This window comes from Canis lupus, chromosome 2 (genome assembly GCF_003254725.2).
Source record: "Canis lupus dingo isolate Sandy chromosome 2, ASM325472v2, whole genome shotgun sequence".
Lineage (NCBI taxonomy): Eukaryota > Metazoa > Chordata > Mammalia > Carnivora > Canidae > Canis > Canis lupus.
Window position 1 is genome coordinate 29,065,758 of NC_064244.1, and position 18,234 is coordinate 29,083,991.

General features: G+C 49.3%; 1 protein-coding gene across 1 annotated transcript; it reads right to left on the bottom strand.

The window, feature by feature from the left end:
- Positions 1-8,545: 8,545 nt before the first annotated feature.
- On the bottom strand, positions 8,546-15,095 carry UCN3 (urocortin 3). Its single transcript, XM_025445385.3, has 2 exons — positions 14,788-15,095; positions 8,546-9,525 (listed from the first exon to the last, which is right to left on the bottom strand). The coding sequence occupies exon 2, from the start codon at positions 9,517-9,519 to the stop codon at positions 9,016-9,018; it is 504 nt and encodes a 167-aa protein (XP_025301170.1). The 5' UTR covers positions 9,520-9,525; positions 14,788-15,095; the 3' UTR covers positions 8,546-9,015.
- Positions 15,096-18,234: the final 3,139 nt, after the last annotated feature.

Consider the following 18,234-nt stretch of genomic DNA (forward strand, 5'->3'; position numbering starts at 1 on the left):
TATTTATTTATTTATTTATTTATTTATTTATGAGAGACACAAAAAGAGAGAGAAAGGCAGAGCCACAACACAGGCAGAGGGAGAAGCAGGCTCTTCGTAGGAGCTCAATGCGGGACTTGATCCTGGATCCTCACATTTTTCCTCTCTGTCAAGCTTCTCTAGGGAATATATGTCTGATGCCCATGCCTCATTTTCTGCTTACTGCTCGTTTGTGATGCGTCTTCCCCACCATTCTACTGAAAACTTTACCTGTAAGATCACCAATCATACCTCATTTGTTGAAACAAAGACTTTCTCAGCCTTCAGATTTCTTTGCCCTAAACGTTTGGTTATTCCTTTTTTCTTGAAACTTGTCCTGTGATTCCTTCAGCTCTACTTGGTTCTCTCACTACACCTGGCATCTCTGCAGGCTCCTCTTCCAACTCGTCCACCTCTGATGGAGGCAGGCTTGATGCTCTCCTGTGGCCCTCGGCTACTTTGTCCACAACCACATCAGCTCCACGTGGGTCACTGTGAAAACTTTAAGTTCTCCTTCTCTCTCAAGTTTTGTACTGAAACTGCCACCTACTTGCTGGACCTACCTTCTGATGTATTGCCTACACTTAAATTTAACTTTGTCCAAGAAAACCTTACCATTCTCCTCAAAAGAAATCTGCTCTTCCCCTGGTGTTCTCTCTTGTTTATGTCATCTTCCCAGATTCTAAAACACTGTCATCGTTGACTGTCTTCTGATTGTCTTCTTGCTCTCTACTTATAGGAGTCCTACCCATTCTACCTCTGTAATGGATCCATTCCCTTCCTCCTCTTCCCATAGAAGCTGACCTAGCTCAGGCCTTCACACCCTCTCCCCAGAGCTAGCACCACTAGAGCCCAAAGGCTTTTCCACCTTTCCCTTTGCCTTCCTGACCTGTCCTGCACACCACCCTGCGATGACATTCGGAATTATTTTGCCCCCTTGCTCAAAGGATTAGTGATTCCCAACTTCTTAAGTATGAGGTCTAAATCCTTGCACATGGAGTCCCCTAGGTGACTCAGCAGTTGAGCATCTGCCTTTGGCTCAGGTTGTGATCCTGGGGTCCTGGGGTCCAGTCCTGCATCGGGCTCCCCACAGGAAGCCTGCTTCTCCCTCTGCCTGTGTCTCTGCCTCTCTCTAAATTACTCATGAATAAATAAATAAATCTTTAAAAAAAATTCCTGCACGTGGTGTGCAGAGCCTGTCCTCACTAGTTCCAACTTAAATCCCCAGTGCCATCCTTCACTGTGCTGCCATGCACTCCATCCAAACTGGAGCGCCCCCCCCCCCAGCCCCTTTTAGCACCTGTTCTTCTCTCTCCTCTGCCTTTGCTCCTTCTTGCTGCTTGCTTCCTTCTTTCCTTCTGTGGCTGAGTGATGTAATACTTCAAACCTAGTTCTCCTGTTCCATGTAGCTTCTTGGGCATCCATTTACTCCCACCCCAGGATTAGGGGTACTTGGGATACACTATGAAATCTCTCACTAATTGGAAATATTATAGTAAATACTTACTAATGAATTATGCATATATTTTCATGTACATATCCTACAGAGAGCTTTGAACTTATGTTAGATTTTTACTGGTTTTAGGAGCATTTGTTGTTTCTCTCTTCAGACACCAGAGGGCACTAGTGAATGCTCAAATAACCCCCTCAGGTCACATAATTGTTCTGTTATTTTCAAGGAAATTCGTGTGTGTGGGTGTGCAAGCGAGTGCCTGTGTGTATTCATACACTCAAAAAAGACTATTCAGAGGTTTTCTCTTGTTTTCAAAAATTAATAGTCTACTAACATTAAGATTAAAAAAACTATTTGGGGGCATCTGGGTGGCACAGTTCGTTAAGCATCTGACTCTTCATTTCAGCTCAGGTCATCATTTCAGGATGGTGAGATCCAGCCTCACCAGGGCTCCGTGTTGGGCGTGGAGCCTGCTTTCTCCCTCTCTAAAAAACAAAACAAAACCTAATTATTCCTTACACTTTTAAGGTCAGCATGAGAATCTGATCATTTCTAAGCTTACCAAATTTAATCGCTTTTAAAGGGAATACACACAAATTTTTCATCTCCTTTGCAATCTTAGAAGATTGCTCTTAAATATTTTAGATTGCATTTATAAATTTAATATATTCTGTTTTCTTTTAAGGGCTTTGTCCAACAGACTTGCACAAGTACTTGAAGTAATTCTTTTAAAATCTAATAAGTGAAACTATAAACATGCTGATTAAGCATGCTCAAGTACTCCAAACCGCCTATAAGCTAGTAAGATTTTTATTTAAGATCACAAATATAAATCATTCACTCAGTTCACATATCTTAAAATCGGAATTATAAGCCTAAACGCTTCTATACTCAACTATCAGAAAAGCTGTACTTTAAATGCTAAATATGTACGGATTCCTTGTCGCAAGAACTTTACTACATTATTTAATTGACTCATTCACTAGTTATTCACTGGCCACCTCTCAGGTGCTACTCACTCTTCTGACCACTGGGGATATAATGTTGAATAAAGCAAAAATAATCCCAGCCCTCATGGAGTTTATACAGTAGTGAAGATGGGGGTGGGTATGAAAGATCATAAACAACAATTGAATTATATCAGATGTTAGAAGGTGATAGGTACAGTTGGGAAAAATAAACCATGGTAAAGGAGAGGGGGACGGTCAGTGAGAAAGAGGCATTTGTCAAAGACGTGGAGGAAGTGACATACAGAGAATGCAGATTACCTGGAGGAAGAATGTACCAGGAAAACCAACCAGCAAAGGAAGATCTAGAGGAGCAGCCCGTGGGGAAGAAGGGAAACACTCTGGTGTCCTGAAAGTCAATTGGAAAAAAGTGTGTGAAGGAGGAGATAGTTAGTGGTCCACTGTGTCAAATGATGCTTACAGGTCAAGAAGGATGAGGGCTGTCCCTTGACCATTGAATTTAGCAATGTGGAAGTCTTTTCTGACCTTGATGAGAAGTTTCAGTGGAAGGGTAGGGATGGAGGCCTGATAGCGTGGGTTTAATGGGAATGAGAGACACTCATTCCCAAGAGAGAAATGGATCAAAAGTAGATTGCCGTAAAAGAAGCAGAGTAATAGGCTACTGTCTGCAAGGAACGGCAGTCAAGGTTTTTTTGGGGTTTGGTATGATGTAGGAAAAGTACAGTGGGTTTTTGTGCTGATGTGAATGGCAGGTGGGGTAATGCCGATGACGTGGGAGAAAGAAGGAAGAGTTGTTGGATCCGTGTCTTAAGATGGCAACAGGGGAGGGGAGGAGAGGGGAACCTTGTGTATGACACAGGGCTGTCCCTGACACAGGAGCACCAATGGTGCGTCCAATGTAGAGAAGAAAGAGAGCTTGTGGATAGTGACGCTTAGCGTAGGTGAAGGCGGTGATGGGATTTTATGAAATTTTGCCTCAGAAGCATCCAATTTTCTAAGTGAAATGAAAAGCAAAGTCATCACCTAAGATTGGATATGGGGCAGAAATATGTGAGGTTGGAAGAGAGAGGAAAATGAGTGAACGTCTAGGGTAGTAGGAGTGGGAGTGTAAGGAAATGCAATGTCACTGCTGCACTGCATGAAGAGCTTGTCAGGATTGCATAGTGGGATTAGTGATTGTGTGTGCACATGGGTGTGTGCATGTTCAGCTTCAAAGTACAGGGACAGGGGGGTAGAGTGAATTCATGGGGGTTTAATCCATAAGGCAAAGCAGAAGCAGAACAGGGGAATTACAGGTGTCTACAGGGGTACAGTGATGATGATTGATCACAGCATTTACACTGGCAAAGAGTGAAGGGCAGTTTTGAGGATTGAAGGATTATTGGTCTCAGTGAGGCTGGAAGATGTTTGGGGTTGGCTTCCTGGAAGGAGCAAGCTGGGGAGATAAGGAGGGGTAGTTGGACAGCTTATGGTGTAATGGCAAAGTCTGGAGTGTGACTTTAGGAGTGAGTTGGTCAGGGTCAGGGAGTGGCAATGAGACCCAGGATGTTGGACAGGTCATCTATACGTGTGTTGAAACCATGAAGGCAGGAATGGTGTCCAAGAGACTCATGAGCTGAGAGCTAAAGTGATGGGGAAACGAGGTGTACTGACCCAGGCGTTGGTGAATGGTAACAACAATGGGCAGTGGGGTGACCAAATGATGATGTGAGGTTCAGGTGGCGAATAATGGCTTAGGGAGGAAGTGGGGAGAATGATCTCCTGGGATGAAGCATGCTTACCTTTAAGAAAATACTGGGTCATCCCATAGGTTCGGGGTTTCCTTCCCAAGATAATGTTTTTGTCTTTTGCCTTCTCGGCTTACGGAGGTTTCTTAGTGACATCCACCAGGTTGTGACAGGTTCTGATGGAACACGCTCAACCCTAGGAACAGTCTGTGATGGGAATGTCATTAATTAAAGAACAAGGGGGAGTCATTATGTTGTACCTTTGAAACTAATATAATGACATAATGGTACATGTCAATTATACCTCAACAATTTTAAAAAATATTTTATTTATTTATTTGAGAGAGAGAGAGAGAGAGAGAGAGCAAGTAGGGGAGTAGCAGAGGGAGAGGGGGAAGCAGATTCCCCGCTGAGCAGGGAGCCTGACATGAGGCTCAATCCCAGGACCCCAAGATCATGACCTGAGCTGAAGGCACACGCTTAATTGACTAAGCCACCCAGGTTGCCCCAATAATTTATTTTAATATAACAAATTGTCTGATGGCCCATGCTTAGATTAATGTGATTACTTAATTTTCAAGTCAGACTGGAATTCATCTGTAATCCTTATTATCTTGCCACCATTTGGCAAGATTTTGTACTTCTTTGGCTCTTAACATATGCAACTGTCTTTTTAGTTTAATACTACATTCTTGTGAACTTGTGCATCCTCCATTTTTTTGAATTATATTAAATATCTGACTGAATGCTGAGTGTCCCTCAGCTTTCCCTGGTTATTTGGTTACAGCTGTCAAGTCATGCCACTGTCACAAAGTAGGCCCTTTCGCTTGCGGTTGGTGTTTGTTTTCAGATTTCTTACGAGGTAGGACATTTAGAGATCACTTCATCCATTCACTGGTCTTTTCTCCTTTGAGCAGCCTCACTTGGCTTTTGAGCCTTGTCTTATTTTTAAAAGAGGGTTTTGACATTTTTTTCAAAGGAGTTCAAATCAACACAAATAATCCAACAGAGGGATCCCTGGGTGGCGCAGCGGTTTGGCGCCTGCCTTTGGCCCAGGGCGCGATCCTGGAGACCCGGGATTGAATCCCACATCGGGCTCCCGGTGCATGGAGCCTGCTTCTCCCTCTGCCTATGTCTCTGCCCCTCTCTCTCTCTCTCTGTGACTATCATAAATAAATAAAAATTAAAAAAAAATAATCCAACAGAAATTGTGTTGAGAATTTTCTCTGATGTGAAATCATTATTATCACCCCCAAAAACCCACTTCCAAAACTTTCCTGTGAAGCTCATATGCTTTTGTGTTCATCACATCTTTTAAAATTGTTTTCCATGATGGGATTTCCTTTCCTGGACGTGATGAAGCGACACTAGTATTTTCATTGGCCCCATGAATCTTACTGACCCTTGACAAAGAAAGAGTCCTTTTGGTATCATTCATCCCACAGTCTCTCTATGGATACAGCCAAAGCATTATAATAATAATAATTATTATTTTAATTTAAATCCACTTCAGAGGAGTGTCCTCAGTGCTAACACAGCACAGTCCCTCATAAATTCTAAGACTAGTTAGGAACCTACTATTTTTTAATTTTTAAAAATGTTTATTATATAATATGTCAGCTGAACTCAGTTCTATCAGCCTTTGTCTTTGGGTGTGCCCTCCTAGACCTTCTAGCACGTGGCACTCTCAGTTCTAGGGCATGGGATCCGGGAGGCTCCCTGATATGATTTGGATGGGAGCCTACACAGTGAGACTTTGCTGAAGACCTCTGAGGATTGCAAATTCATCAGTAATCTCCACAAAATGCAATAACGCAGACCAGTGAAAACCTGAGCAGCCCTCTTCGGGACTGTCATGACACGGGGCATCCTTGATAAGGAATGGAGGCCAAGTCGCCTGCCCCGAGACAGGTCACTTGGTAACGGACTGGGCTTGTGGGTGTGAAGCAACCTGTTTGTGGGCATCTGCCCTGCAGAGTTATCCAGTTGTGTCTTGGGCAGGTGACAGGTATTGTGCCTCAAGGACTCACCAAAGCCTCAATCACAATGTTGCATCCTGTGTACCTGGAGCCTGCTGTGGCACCCAGGGATGGCCGTGGGCTTGTCATATCCTCCTAAAATACTCTTCAACTCTTGCCACTAAATTGGAATGTTAGATTCTTGTGGCTGGGGAGGTTGTTCCTTTCCTATGGACGTATTCTTCTCCACTGAGGAGAAGGCAAAGGGGATGGGGCGGGGGGGGGGTGGTCCTTCCTTATAAAACAATTAGGATTGGGACACCTGGCTGGCTCAATGGGTAGAGTGTGCGACGCTTGATCTCGAGGTTGTGAGTTCAAGCCTTACCTTGGGTATAGAAATTCGTTTAGAGATAAAATCTTAAAAATAAAATAAGAGGATTGACACCAGTTCTCTCTCCGCCTCCCCAGGGATTTCACAAAGTACAGTCAAGGGTGAAGGGGGATCACTGGGGATCTGTGGATGTGGCTGTTGTCCTCGTGGGCATCACTGATGTGACTGTGAGCCCCCTGCGGCCTCGGCGTGCGCTCAGGTCAGGGTCCGAGTCGGGAGCTCAGACAGCGAATGCTGGGTTGCTCCTACATAAACCTGTGTGTTCCCACTGTTGCTGGGACCAGTTCTGGCAAATTCCTAGTTCATTAACCCTATGTCTATGCTCACATTTAAATCACAGATAAGGGGGCACTTGATGGGATGAGCACTGGGTGTTATTCTGTATGTTGGTAAATTGAACACCAATAAAAAATAAATTTATTATAAAAAAATAAATCACAGATAAGGCTCTGAGAGCCTTTTCCAGAATGGAAACAAGCTGCATTTTCAGTTTTTTGAGCGTCGGTCCTCTTAAGAGTACCATGGTAAGAGGAGAGGAGGATGGTCAGTGAGAAAGAGGCATTTGTCAAAGACGTGGAGGAAGCGACATACAGAGAATGCAGATTACCTGGAGGAAGAATGTACCAGGAAAACCAAACATTACACATTCATCTCATGTTTGACTCACTGTTTAAAAAAATATCCAGTTTTACTTTGTCCAGTAATTTCTGCCGGAAGCAGGGTTGCTGAGTTAAAGGCAAAATGAGTTTGTAGGGGCACCTGGCTGGCTCAGTTGGTGACGTGTGTGACTCTTGATCTTGTAAATTAGAGCCCATGTTGGTGTAGAGGTTACTTAAAAAATAAAATCTCAAAAAAAATAAATGTGTAATTTTGATAGGTACCTCCAAATTGCCTCTCTGGAGTTTATATTCCCACCAGGCAGCAACGGAGGAGGGTGACTATTCGCCTTACCCGTGGAGTCTAGGTTAATGGTCATATTTAGGGACTTTTGCCAATCTGGTAGGTGAGAAATTGTTGGGAGGGCAGTTCTCATTGGAATGAAGTTTAGCATTTTCTCATACATGCAAAGAGCATTTGAATGTGTGTGTGAGAGAGAGACAGAGACAGAGAGAGACAGAGAGAGATCTATTCATGTCCTTGCTTATTTGGAGGGGAGGGGTTGTTCTTAATTTTTAGCAGCTCTATGCATTTGATCAGGGAGCCTTTGGTCCCTGTTATATGACTGGCAAGCATTTATCTAATCACGTGTCCGTCTTCAGACTTTGCCTAGCGTTGGCTGCTGGTGCGTGTGTTGTTTATTGTGAAGTAACGGCCGCGTGCGGAAGTTCCTGTTGTGACTGTGACTTATCTGCACACAGAAGGGAGCAGACCCACAGTCCCTGGTTGGGAATCTGGCCCTCGGGTTTTGCAGCCAGAGGCCACAGAGTTCTTGCGGATGCCCCTTTCTAGTGAGCTTCTGCTCATATTAAACCTTCTCATCTCTAAACCCCCCATATAAGTTTTTACACCAGTTGCTATCATCTTGCAGTCCAGCGCTTCTACAGTCCCTGGTGGAAGTTGCTTCTTCTCAGATCATCACTCAGCGTCCGGGCTCATGGAGAGTAGAGGCCCTGCCTCCCCTGCCGGCCTCTCCCACCAGGCCTGGCATCAGCTGGGTAGCTACTTCCGATCCAATGAACCCTTATTAACAGCCTAGTGGCCCCATGCTCAGCCATGGAGGAGTTTGGGGTGTCAAGGGGGGTAACTGAAAGCTCCCTTCCCACCTGACCTGGTGCCCATCCTACAGCAGACCTAGGCTCTGCCTCCTGGGTGGGACCAGGCCAAGCGCATGGCTCTAGCTTGGGTGACGGCTGGCAGTGTCCTGCCAGCTTGGCCTTCCCGAGCCTCCCTTTAGCTCTCCTAGGATCTCCAAGAAGCTCTCCATCACAGGAGACATCAGGATGGGACTCATCCACCTCCCTCCTTCACCTCCCCTTTTCCATGCTCAGAGATGTGAAGCCCATTGATGAAGGACAAGGAATTGGAACCAGTTCGGGGTTGCAGAAGCCATTGGTTTTAATGGGGGCGAGAGAGAAGGGAAGGGGTCTGAAGGCAGGACGGTGAGCGGTGCACCTCGTCTTGCAGCCCCCGTGGCTGGGAGGCGTGTGGGCACGAGGAGCGCTGTGCGCCCTCTTCTCGGGCACGGGTCACGGAGGAAGAGCCTGGCGAGCAGGCGTGAGTGACCTTGGCCACTCACTGCGGGGGAGCAGAAAGGAGGCGCAGAGCGGGAGACACCCCGACGGGCTCAGGTCCATGCAGGCGGGACAGTGTTCAGTGTGTGTGTGCAGTGGAGAGAGGGGGGCTGGAGGCACCAAAGGAACACGGGGGGCGGGCAGTGAGGCGGCCTGGAGACCTGGGCCCATCCCTCAGAACACAAAGCAGCCAAATTGGCAGACCCTCACCCTCCACCCTGACCCCCGTCCCTGTCCTTGAGGTGCCGCCGTCCTGCTGGCCTCTGCCTCTACTTCTTACGCCCAATCTGTGCCATCAGGTGCGCGTTGGCAGCTGCCTTGGCCTGCAAATTCTTGGCCTTGGCGATGTTGAAGAGGATGTTCATGATGTTAGTGGGGACATCGAGGGACAGAGTGAACTTGGTGCGCCGATCACTCTTGGCCTTGTCCTGGTGCAGCCTCCCCTTGAGCTGAGCTGGGGACAGGTATTTGTACCGGGCGCTTACGGCTCCGTTGCCACCCCCGAAGCCTGGGAAGGTCCTCTTCTTCTTGTCCTCTTCCTCCTCCTCCTTCTCCTCGTCCTCCCCTGAGGATGGGTCTTGGCTGGGCAGGTAGGGGAAGCTTCTCTTGCTCAGCAGCGGTGCATCCTCCAGCGGGCTCTGCCGGGCCTCCCACAAGGCTGTGTTGATGCAGCTGAAGAAGGACTTTCCTGGGTGGAACTTCTGGGAGAGGCCCGGCTGCGGGATTCCTGGGAGCAGCAGCAGCAGCAGCAGGAGGTAGGCTGGCATCAGCATCTCTCCCTGGAAGAGAAGACAGGGATGAGAGCAGAGGGTGTGACAAGGACTCGGAGCTCAGAAGGACCCGGGGCTTTGGTAATGTTCTACAATGTTCTCAAAGTGTGGTCTCAGGACCAGCAGCATCATCGGGAAATTTGCTAGAAATGCAAAGAATTCTCAGTTCTCACCCCCAGAACTACTAGATCAAAGTCTGGGGCCAGCAATCTGGGGCTTAACAAACCCTTCAGATGATTCTCATGGTTGGGAAAGTTTGAGCGCCACTAATCGGCTGGAATTGATGGGTTATATTTCATTCAGCTTTGCTGGTCATCACTGGCCCTGAAAAATGAAAGGCAAATAGGCGAGATGAGCATTTAGTAGCTTATTTTGGTTGATTTTAGCGGCCGAGGACTTGCAGCTCTCTCATCCTTAGCAGGGGCCCTATTGAGTGCGTCCCTATTGCTTAAAGACCATGGTGGGTGGTCCAGCCAGTGTTTCTGAGGCAGATCTTCAAGGTCCTTTGCCTGCTTCCTCAGGAGCAAACAAGTTTGTGAATTTGGTTGGCTTTACTATAGAATTTACAAAGCGAAAGTCAGTTTGGTCCCTGTGTCGAGATGTTCAATGTTTCACAAAGGACACCTATGTTCTCTAGCGTGCAGGGTTGAGGCGACCTCAATCCTAAAATTATCAGGTTTTTCTACTACATGACGCTCTTGGCTGGCCATCGACCTGAATGAGGGCCATCGTCTGAGAACGAACCCAGAGGCACCGACACCCAAGCACATGCTTTACCAGGAGTGGCTCCGTGCTTCTCTGGGTGCTTGCTCGGTCGTGGTTTGAAATGCAGGGCAGGTCGTGCAGCTGTCCAGGGCTAGACGGACATGCTCAGAGGTATGAAAGGGTTATGGTCTAGAGTGACCTTTGAATCGAGTCTTTTATTTAAAAAAAAAACAAAACAGAAGGCAAAGGAAGAAAACCTAAATTTAGTGTAGGAAGTGTGCATGGCCGTGAAAACATACAGCGCAGTGTCCCTCCTGGAACCTGGGCTGTTTGGGTTCGAAGCCATCATGGGCGTTGGGCCCCTGATCAATGGCGCTGGACGAGGCGGGGAGAAGGGCTGCGCCGGGCCAGTCCCACCCTCTGTCCCACCTCCTCTGCAGCAACAGCTCGCAGCGCTCAGAAGACACCAGCGTTTGGTTGTGTGTGGTCACTGTGCCTTAAGACGACGGCCAAGTGGGCAGCATGCCCCTCCTGGGGCCCGGGACCCCTACCCGCACCCCAGCCCCCTTGGTCTGTCCTGCCCACGCTCTCTCCTGCTCTGGGATGAATAAAGACCTGAGGTTCCCTTACTTCACTGTCTCCCTTCATCAGGCGCAGGGAAACCATGTGAGGTCCAAGGTGTGGGAGTCCATCAACCCCCCCAGAGGAAGGGCCCCGGCCTCTGCACGCCCGACCCGCCGATCCCCCCGCCCACCCCTCTTCTCAGGCTGCCCGACGGTCCAAGGGGGCATGAGGAGGGAAGGGCTGCGCTGTTCGCTTCGGCTGCTTTACCTGAACTTGGAGTTAATTCCTGCCTATGACATCCTTGGCTCCCACAAAAGAAAGCAAGAAAGGTGGAGTTCTCTGTGGAACCTGCTAGACTGCTTCTATAAGGTAGCTTTTTGGGAAGCAAAAAAAATTGGATAAATAAGTCAACACGGGGGTCCTTCTGGGCATTAAGAAGTGCTAGCCTGGGGATGCCTGGGGGGCTCAGTCGTTGAGCACCTGCCTTTGGCTCAGGTCGTGACCCTGGGGTCCTGGGATCGAGTCCTGAATCAGGCTCCCCACAGGGAGCCTGCTTCTTCCTCTGCCTGTGTCTCTGCCTCTCTCTCTGTGTCTCTCATGAATAAATAAATAAATTCTTTTTAAAAAAACCTATTAGCATAGCAGATGATCCTTCTGTTCTCTGCGGGGACAGGTGACAAGCAGAGACGAGAGGGGCTGGCCGTGGAGGCCGAGCGCTGGCCTCAGCTCTGCGAATCATTGTCAACATGACCGTAAGCAGGTCTTTTCCTGAGTGGGAATGAACCCACACCCCCTCCCAGCTTCTTTAGGCCGTGAATGGACCTAGAACCAACCCTCAGACACCCGAGCCTCGTCCTCTCTCTGAAGGAGCACCTTGTGCGCCCTCACACGCACTGACCAGGCCAGCGCCCCGTGGAAGGCCGGTGCTTTCCTGGCCATTCCGCGTTGTAGCGACCGCCTGCCTTCCCCACGTCCCCCTTAAGAACCAGGTGGATCTCTTTGTTATTTGTTTTTACATCGTTAAGATTTCAAGTTAATTGATCAGTTATGGAAAAATACACGATGCTTGCTTTCTATGACCGAAGTGCCTGACCTAGGTGCCCGGGGCACATGGCAGTGTGCGGTGACACCCACAGACTCCCAGACTTGGGAGTTAGCGAGACACAGGTTCAAGCCCACCCTGTCCCTCTTCGCCTGAGCCCCGTGGGCAGGTCACTTAACCTCCATGCGTTGCAATCCCCTCATCCGACAGAGGGGGACAGCAACGAGGACCTCAGAAAGCCCGTGTGGAGGATGAAATCGGGGTGGAAGAGCTCTTGCTCCAGCCAGACGCGCTTCGCAAAGAAGGCTGCTTCCTATTACTTATGTGCGAACATAACATAAATATATGTTTGCACATAAATCATCTCTGGGTCCCGTGAGGATGAGATTCAGGTCACGCGTAACCATCTGGGAGGTGACATCTGTGTCTCCGTATTTCGGTCTCTCTCCATCTACATCTCTCCATGCCAGGTTCTTCTCGGCCACTCACTTGATCCTGCAGGCCGATTTCTTCTTTACTGTGTTGTATTTCTGGCTTTTTTTAAGTTTTTGGCTGTTGTGCCACTTTCTCCATCCTCTCGCTCGCAGGCTTTTCCGGCCTTGAACGAAGTCCCAGTCAGCTGCTCTCAGCCTTTGGAGAAGCTCAGCATCACCCGAAGGGATTGTCCAAGCACGGCCACAGGGCGCCACCCCAGGAGCTTCTGGATCGGTGAGGTAGGGATGGGACGAGGCCTGAGCATTTGCGTCTCTAACCTGCTCCTATGGGTCCTGCTGCTGCGGGTCCGGGAACCACCCCTCGGCTGTCCCTGCCCTCCTGGGACCTGCTTAGAAAGGAACTAGGGGTGGTAGAAAGGGAGGTGGGTGTGGGGATGGGGTGACTGGGTGACGGGCACTGAGGGGGACACTTGATGGGATGAGCACTGAGTGTTATTCTATATGTTGGCAAATTGAGCACCAATACAAAATAAATTTATAAAAAAAAAAAAAAGAATTGCACACCAGGGCAGTCTGGGTGGCTCAGCAGTTTAGCGCTGCCCTCAGCCCAGGGCCTGATCCTGGAGACCCGGGATCGAGTCCCATGTCGGGCTCCCTGCATGGAGCCTGCTTCTCCCTCTGCCTGTGTCTCTGCCTCTCTCTCTCTCTCTCTCTCTCATGAATAAATAAATAAATCAATAAATTAAAAAAAAAAAAAAGAATTATGCACCAGCTCCCGGGACAGGCAACAGTCACCAGGGGCATGTGGACCGTCTCTGTGGGAAAGTGGAATTGGTCTTTCTTGTAACGTCATGTTCAACAGCCGCACATTTGGCTTTATCCTTCACTGAGGACCCAGTGGCCGCCTGTGTAAACCTGGTAGGAGCGGTGGCTTCAGCAGCCTCACACCCTGGAGACATCTTAAAGCTCCGGGGCAGGTCCCAAGGGCTCGTAAGACTGAAAGGATTTAAAGGCTCAGAAAAACCCAGTTCACAGAGAAAGGACGAGTGGTGGCGGGAAGTAGTGGAGAGAGCTTCATTTAGGGTTTTCGAGGGAAGGTCTCCGCAAGGGAGCCAGGAAGTCCTTTGCTCCGCCCGGAGGTCTGATTCCCCAGCGTTTCCCCTCCTACATTCTTAGGATTCCTTCACCATCCCCCCCTAGTGGGACCCCACAGAGGCGGACAAGTCCCAGCCACCTGCTGCGGGAGCAAGCGCTCCCCCTCCAGGGAGACAGACGGAAGGAGGGGACAGCTCTCCATCCATCGTGGGTTTGTTGGTTTGGGTACCTGACACCGCACCCTCCCCTGCGAAGCGTCACCTCTGCAGGTGCCCGTCGGAGCCGAACCCGAGAGCCCAGGCGCCCCGGGAGGGATGGGCACTGGCCCTGAAGCCAGAGGCAGACGCACCCATTCCCCAGTTGCTCCTGGGGCCAGCGCTTCCCAGCCGTGGGAGGCAGGACCAGTCCTCCCATTTTACCCTGTTCATCTGCAAACACCGGGAAGAAGTTAAATTAAAATTTTTTAAAATATAAAACCGTGGCTGTGGAATCTGGGGGACGTTTATGCGTTTCAGCAGGTGTCATAGCAAGGAGCTGCCCTCTCTGGTAGACCGGGGAGCCCTCCGTTGGCTGCGCAAGGCACCCTCAAAGTGAGCGGGCGAGGAGGGTTCCTACCTGAAGGCTCCCCCCACCCCACCCCCCCACCGCCCCAAAGACGGAGGAAGCACCGGGAGAAGCGTGTGCATGTTACGGATAACGTGTCCCCGGCAGTGCTCATGTTCACCTCACTCAATCCACTCTCAGAAGTGGTGTGTGCGCGTGTGTGCGTGTGCGCGTGTTTGCAAGGTTGCCACACGGAGAAAACGGGATTCCTCAGAGAACCCGGACATCACATAGAGACATCCAACGTCTATCTTTGTGTTCCTTCCCCCTCCCAGGTGGTGGCCCCGAGTTATTACAGACGTGAGTCCCCTCCCTCTAGGGTCCCCAGCACGGGCAAGGGAGAAAGGACGCTGGGCTTTGAAGGCAAGAGGACCTGGGTTCGAAACCCCCCTCACCCTCTCGCCTGTCCCGGGAGTGAATCCTGAGAAAGAGAGACATCACCTGCCCTGCAGGTGTCCAGGGAGGAAGCAATAAATCCCAGCACCCTCCTGCTCCTGCAGCCAGGAATGTGGGGAACAACAGGCTGTAGTTTGTAGTTTCTGTTCACACCCGCCTCCCCATTTGTTTGGAAAAAATACATTTGCGAGAACCCGCTCTGCCTCCAATCTCTTACCTTTGCAAAGCAGGTCTCTCTGTACCAACAAAGGGAGGATGCACTTCTTACCTAAAATGCACACTGGGCTCCCTTGGGCCGGTGCCCCCGTGGGGGTGGGGGGGTGCTGGCCGGCTTTGCCTCTCACCCCCGCCCGCCCAGTCCCCAGCACGTCCTGCCTTATCTAGGGGCAAATAAATTCACCCCGGATGGGCGAGTCCCAGCCAAAAGCTCACCTGGGAGTGGCCTTCGCTCTGGAGTAGAAATGCTCGGCGTGGCAGGTGCAGCTTCAGGACCAGGAGATCTGCCCCAGAAACATCCCCTTGAACTTCTGTCTCTGCTGGAGTCACTTCTTCTTTCCTTTTGTGTGTCCTAAGTGGGCCGTGATGGTTCCCTCTCTATGGAAACCACTCCACTCCCTCGTGTGTATATGTATATATAAAAGGGACAGGTCACGGGGTGGATCGTAATCCCAGACGCGGTGTCTACCCTGGGATGCGATTTCGTTTAAAAGACAACCAGACCAGCTGTCTGCGTCACGGAGATGACAGACACTCTGCATCCCTGACCCCTCCTACCCGCCTTCCCGCTGGCCCTCCCACCACCTCCCACTTCCCCTCCTGCCCTGGCAACTTGCTCATTGAGGAAAAGGAGAAAAGGCTCTATTAACCCGAGAAGCAGCTCCTGATCTTAGCTCCTACTGATTTCAGCCTTTCCATGCCCGTCCTCATCACTCCATCCCTCCTTTGTTTTTATTTTTTTTTCTTTTTGCCCCTGATATGGTTTAATAGGCTTAATATGCAAATGAGGCCCAGTAAGAGATTAACAACAATAACTAAAAAGGTAAAACAATTGTAACAATGTCCTGTAATAAAAGTTACATGAACGTGGTCTGTTCTCTTTCAACTTATCTTTTTTTTTGTATATTTTTTTTATTGGAGTTTGATTTGCCGACATATAGAATAACACCCAGTGCTCATCCCATCAAGTGCCCCCCTCAGTGCCCGTCACCCAGCACCCCCACCCCCCGCCCACCTCCCCTTCCACCACCCCTGATTCGTTTCCCAGAGTTAGGAGTCTTTCATGTTCTGTCTCCCTTTCTGATATTTCCCACTCGTTTTCTCTCCTTTCCTCTTTATTCCCTTTCACTATTTCTTATATTCCCCGAATGAGTGAGACCATAGGATGTTTGTCCTTCTCCGACTGACTTACTTCCCTCAGCATCATGCCCTCCAGTTCCATCCACCTTGAAGCAAATGGTGGGTGTTCGTCCTTTCTAATGGCCGAGGAATAGACCCCTTTCTAGGGAAATGCCTCTTTTGTTGTTAGTGTTTTGGTTGCATCAAGAAATTTTAGGTGTGTGTTATAGTAATTGTGAATTGTTTTACATTAGCACTCAGTTTTTAGCCTGAGTATGAATGGGGTTTTTTTGGGTTGAGGTTGGCTATGTTTTTCCTACCTTCTCACAGTTTTGTTGTGAAAACCTTGCTGCTTTGATCCATTTAGTGTATAATGGTTTTAAGTTGGAGATTATCCTAACATTTGGGACTGGCAATTGCATACTTTGGTTATGTTTCTGAAAAGGCTGCTTAAAGTCAAAATTATGTAACTTGACACAGTCTTTTTCTAGTAAAAACAGGGGGTTATAGCCTGAGGTCTTGAGAAATTAGCTTTGAGCACCTGTGTAATTGACTTATAAACTGTTAGGCATAATTTAATGCATTTTCAATGCCGGTATAAGTCATATTGAGGCAGTATAACAACAGCATTATAAGACTATTAGTGTCATAAGGTGCTCTCATTACCTAAATAAGGTATATAAGGTTTAGCAAGCTCCGTCTTAAGAGACAAAACTTTACCTCTGTAAAATTATTTTTCTTCATTTTTTTTCCTGCTGCTACTCTACTTGGTTCTTCAATGTTATATGCAGCAATCTACCTTTTTTTCTCTTCTTTTTTTTTCCTGTGTGGGGCTTGAATTCTCACAATCCTTCCCTCCTTTTGAAAGCTGGATGTGGGTCCTGCTTTGAAAGCAGAGAAGGTGACTTGAAGTTCAAGTGCTGTCTTCTAATTCTTGTGGGTCCTGCCGTGTGCTGTTATCCTTAGCGGCTCACAGAGCTCTGCAAGTTTGTGTTCATCAGAGGACACACAAGGGGGCAGACACACTGTGCCTAGAGCTTCTGCTGGAAAATCATCTGAATTTTACCCATTTTTTCCATCCATTCATCCAATATTTTTGGAGCCCCTGCTGTGTGCCAGGTATTGGCAGGGCCCTGAGGAGTTCAAAGTTGAGAACCCTGTTCTCTTAGGCATCACAGTATGGAAGGATGGGTAAAAACAGCCTAATGTCAGCATGGCCAGTGCCGGAGGACAGGACGGAGGAGCAGGGGAGACTGAACACAGGCAGCGTGTGCCAGGAGAGGAGAGCAGAGGTTCAGACAGAAAGGCTTGAGAAGGAGAGAACCAGGGAGGAGAAGGTCTGAGGATGTGTTGGGGGGTGGAGGGGCAGGTGGGCAGGTCTGGGTCAGGAGGCTGGCTTCCCACCCGGAGGCACCCAACGCCCAGCTGAGGGGGTTTCGATTTCATTCCAAATATAATGGCGTGAAGAAGTAGGGACACTGAGGCAGGCAACCTCCTTGTTTCACAGATGAGGGCACCGAGGACAGAGTCAGGGTGAGGATCTGGGTCTCCTGTGAGCCCAGAGCTCTTTGAACCTGGGGCTGAACCATTTGGAAGGGCCGTGCAAGACCCACGCTATGCCCAGGCCTCTGGGCAAGACCACAGCTCTCCATCCTCCATGGGCCTTCTCACCTCCTAAAATTCCTCTGGACGAAGAGCTAAGTGGACTTCCGGAACCATCTCGACATGTTAGTGCTCAGAGGTGTTTTGTGGAACAAGTGGAAAGCCCTTGTGGCCTTGTGGGGGAGGATGCGGAGTCCCCCAGCATCTCAGCCTCCACTGTGGACGAGCAGGATTGGACCTCACCTTGCTCCTTCTTCTGCAGCTGCCTGCCCCAGGTTCTCCTGAGCCTAGTGGCCACATGCAACTAGAGAGCTGATCCAAACTCATTCATTCACTTGTTCGCTCATCCATATATTTGTCATTGGGAGAAATGTTCTTTTTGCCCATTTCAGATAATTACAAAGTAATAGAATTTGCGTAGATTGAGGGGTAGGTGGTTAGAAACCTGAGTTTGACCCCCTTCTCTGCCTTTCTGAGCTCTGGGATATGAGGCAGGTGGTCTTGTGAAGATACCCCCAGAGCAGGGATCCTCAGCCTTGGCACTGCTGACATTTTGAGCCGGGTGAGGTCGTGGGGGGGCTGTCCTGAGCATGTTGGGATGTTAGCAGCAGCATCCCATCGCCTGGGACATCCCACAGCACACCCTCCCCTGCCCAGCGGTGACAACCAAGTGTCTCAGCTGGGTCCCCGGTGGACAAAATTGCCCCCAGTGGAGAACCCCTGCCCTAGACTGTGGGATTTAGGAAGAGAGACAACATTGGCCTCTTTTTGCTGATCTGCCCTGGCCCCTCTCACGTCCTACGGAGTCTCTCTACCCGAGTCGGAAGCTGCAGGGGACCGTGGGGCCTCTCTGCAGCAGTGGCTGGTGGCTGTCCCTGAGGGCACCATCCGTTCTCCAGACAGGGCTGGGCTCCTCAGGCCCTATCGGCCCATCTGGGTTGG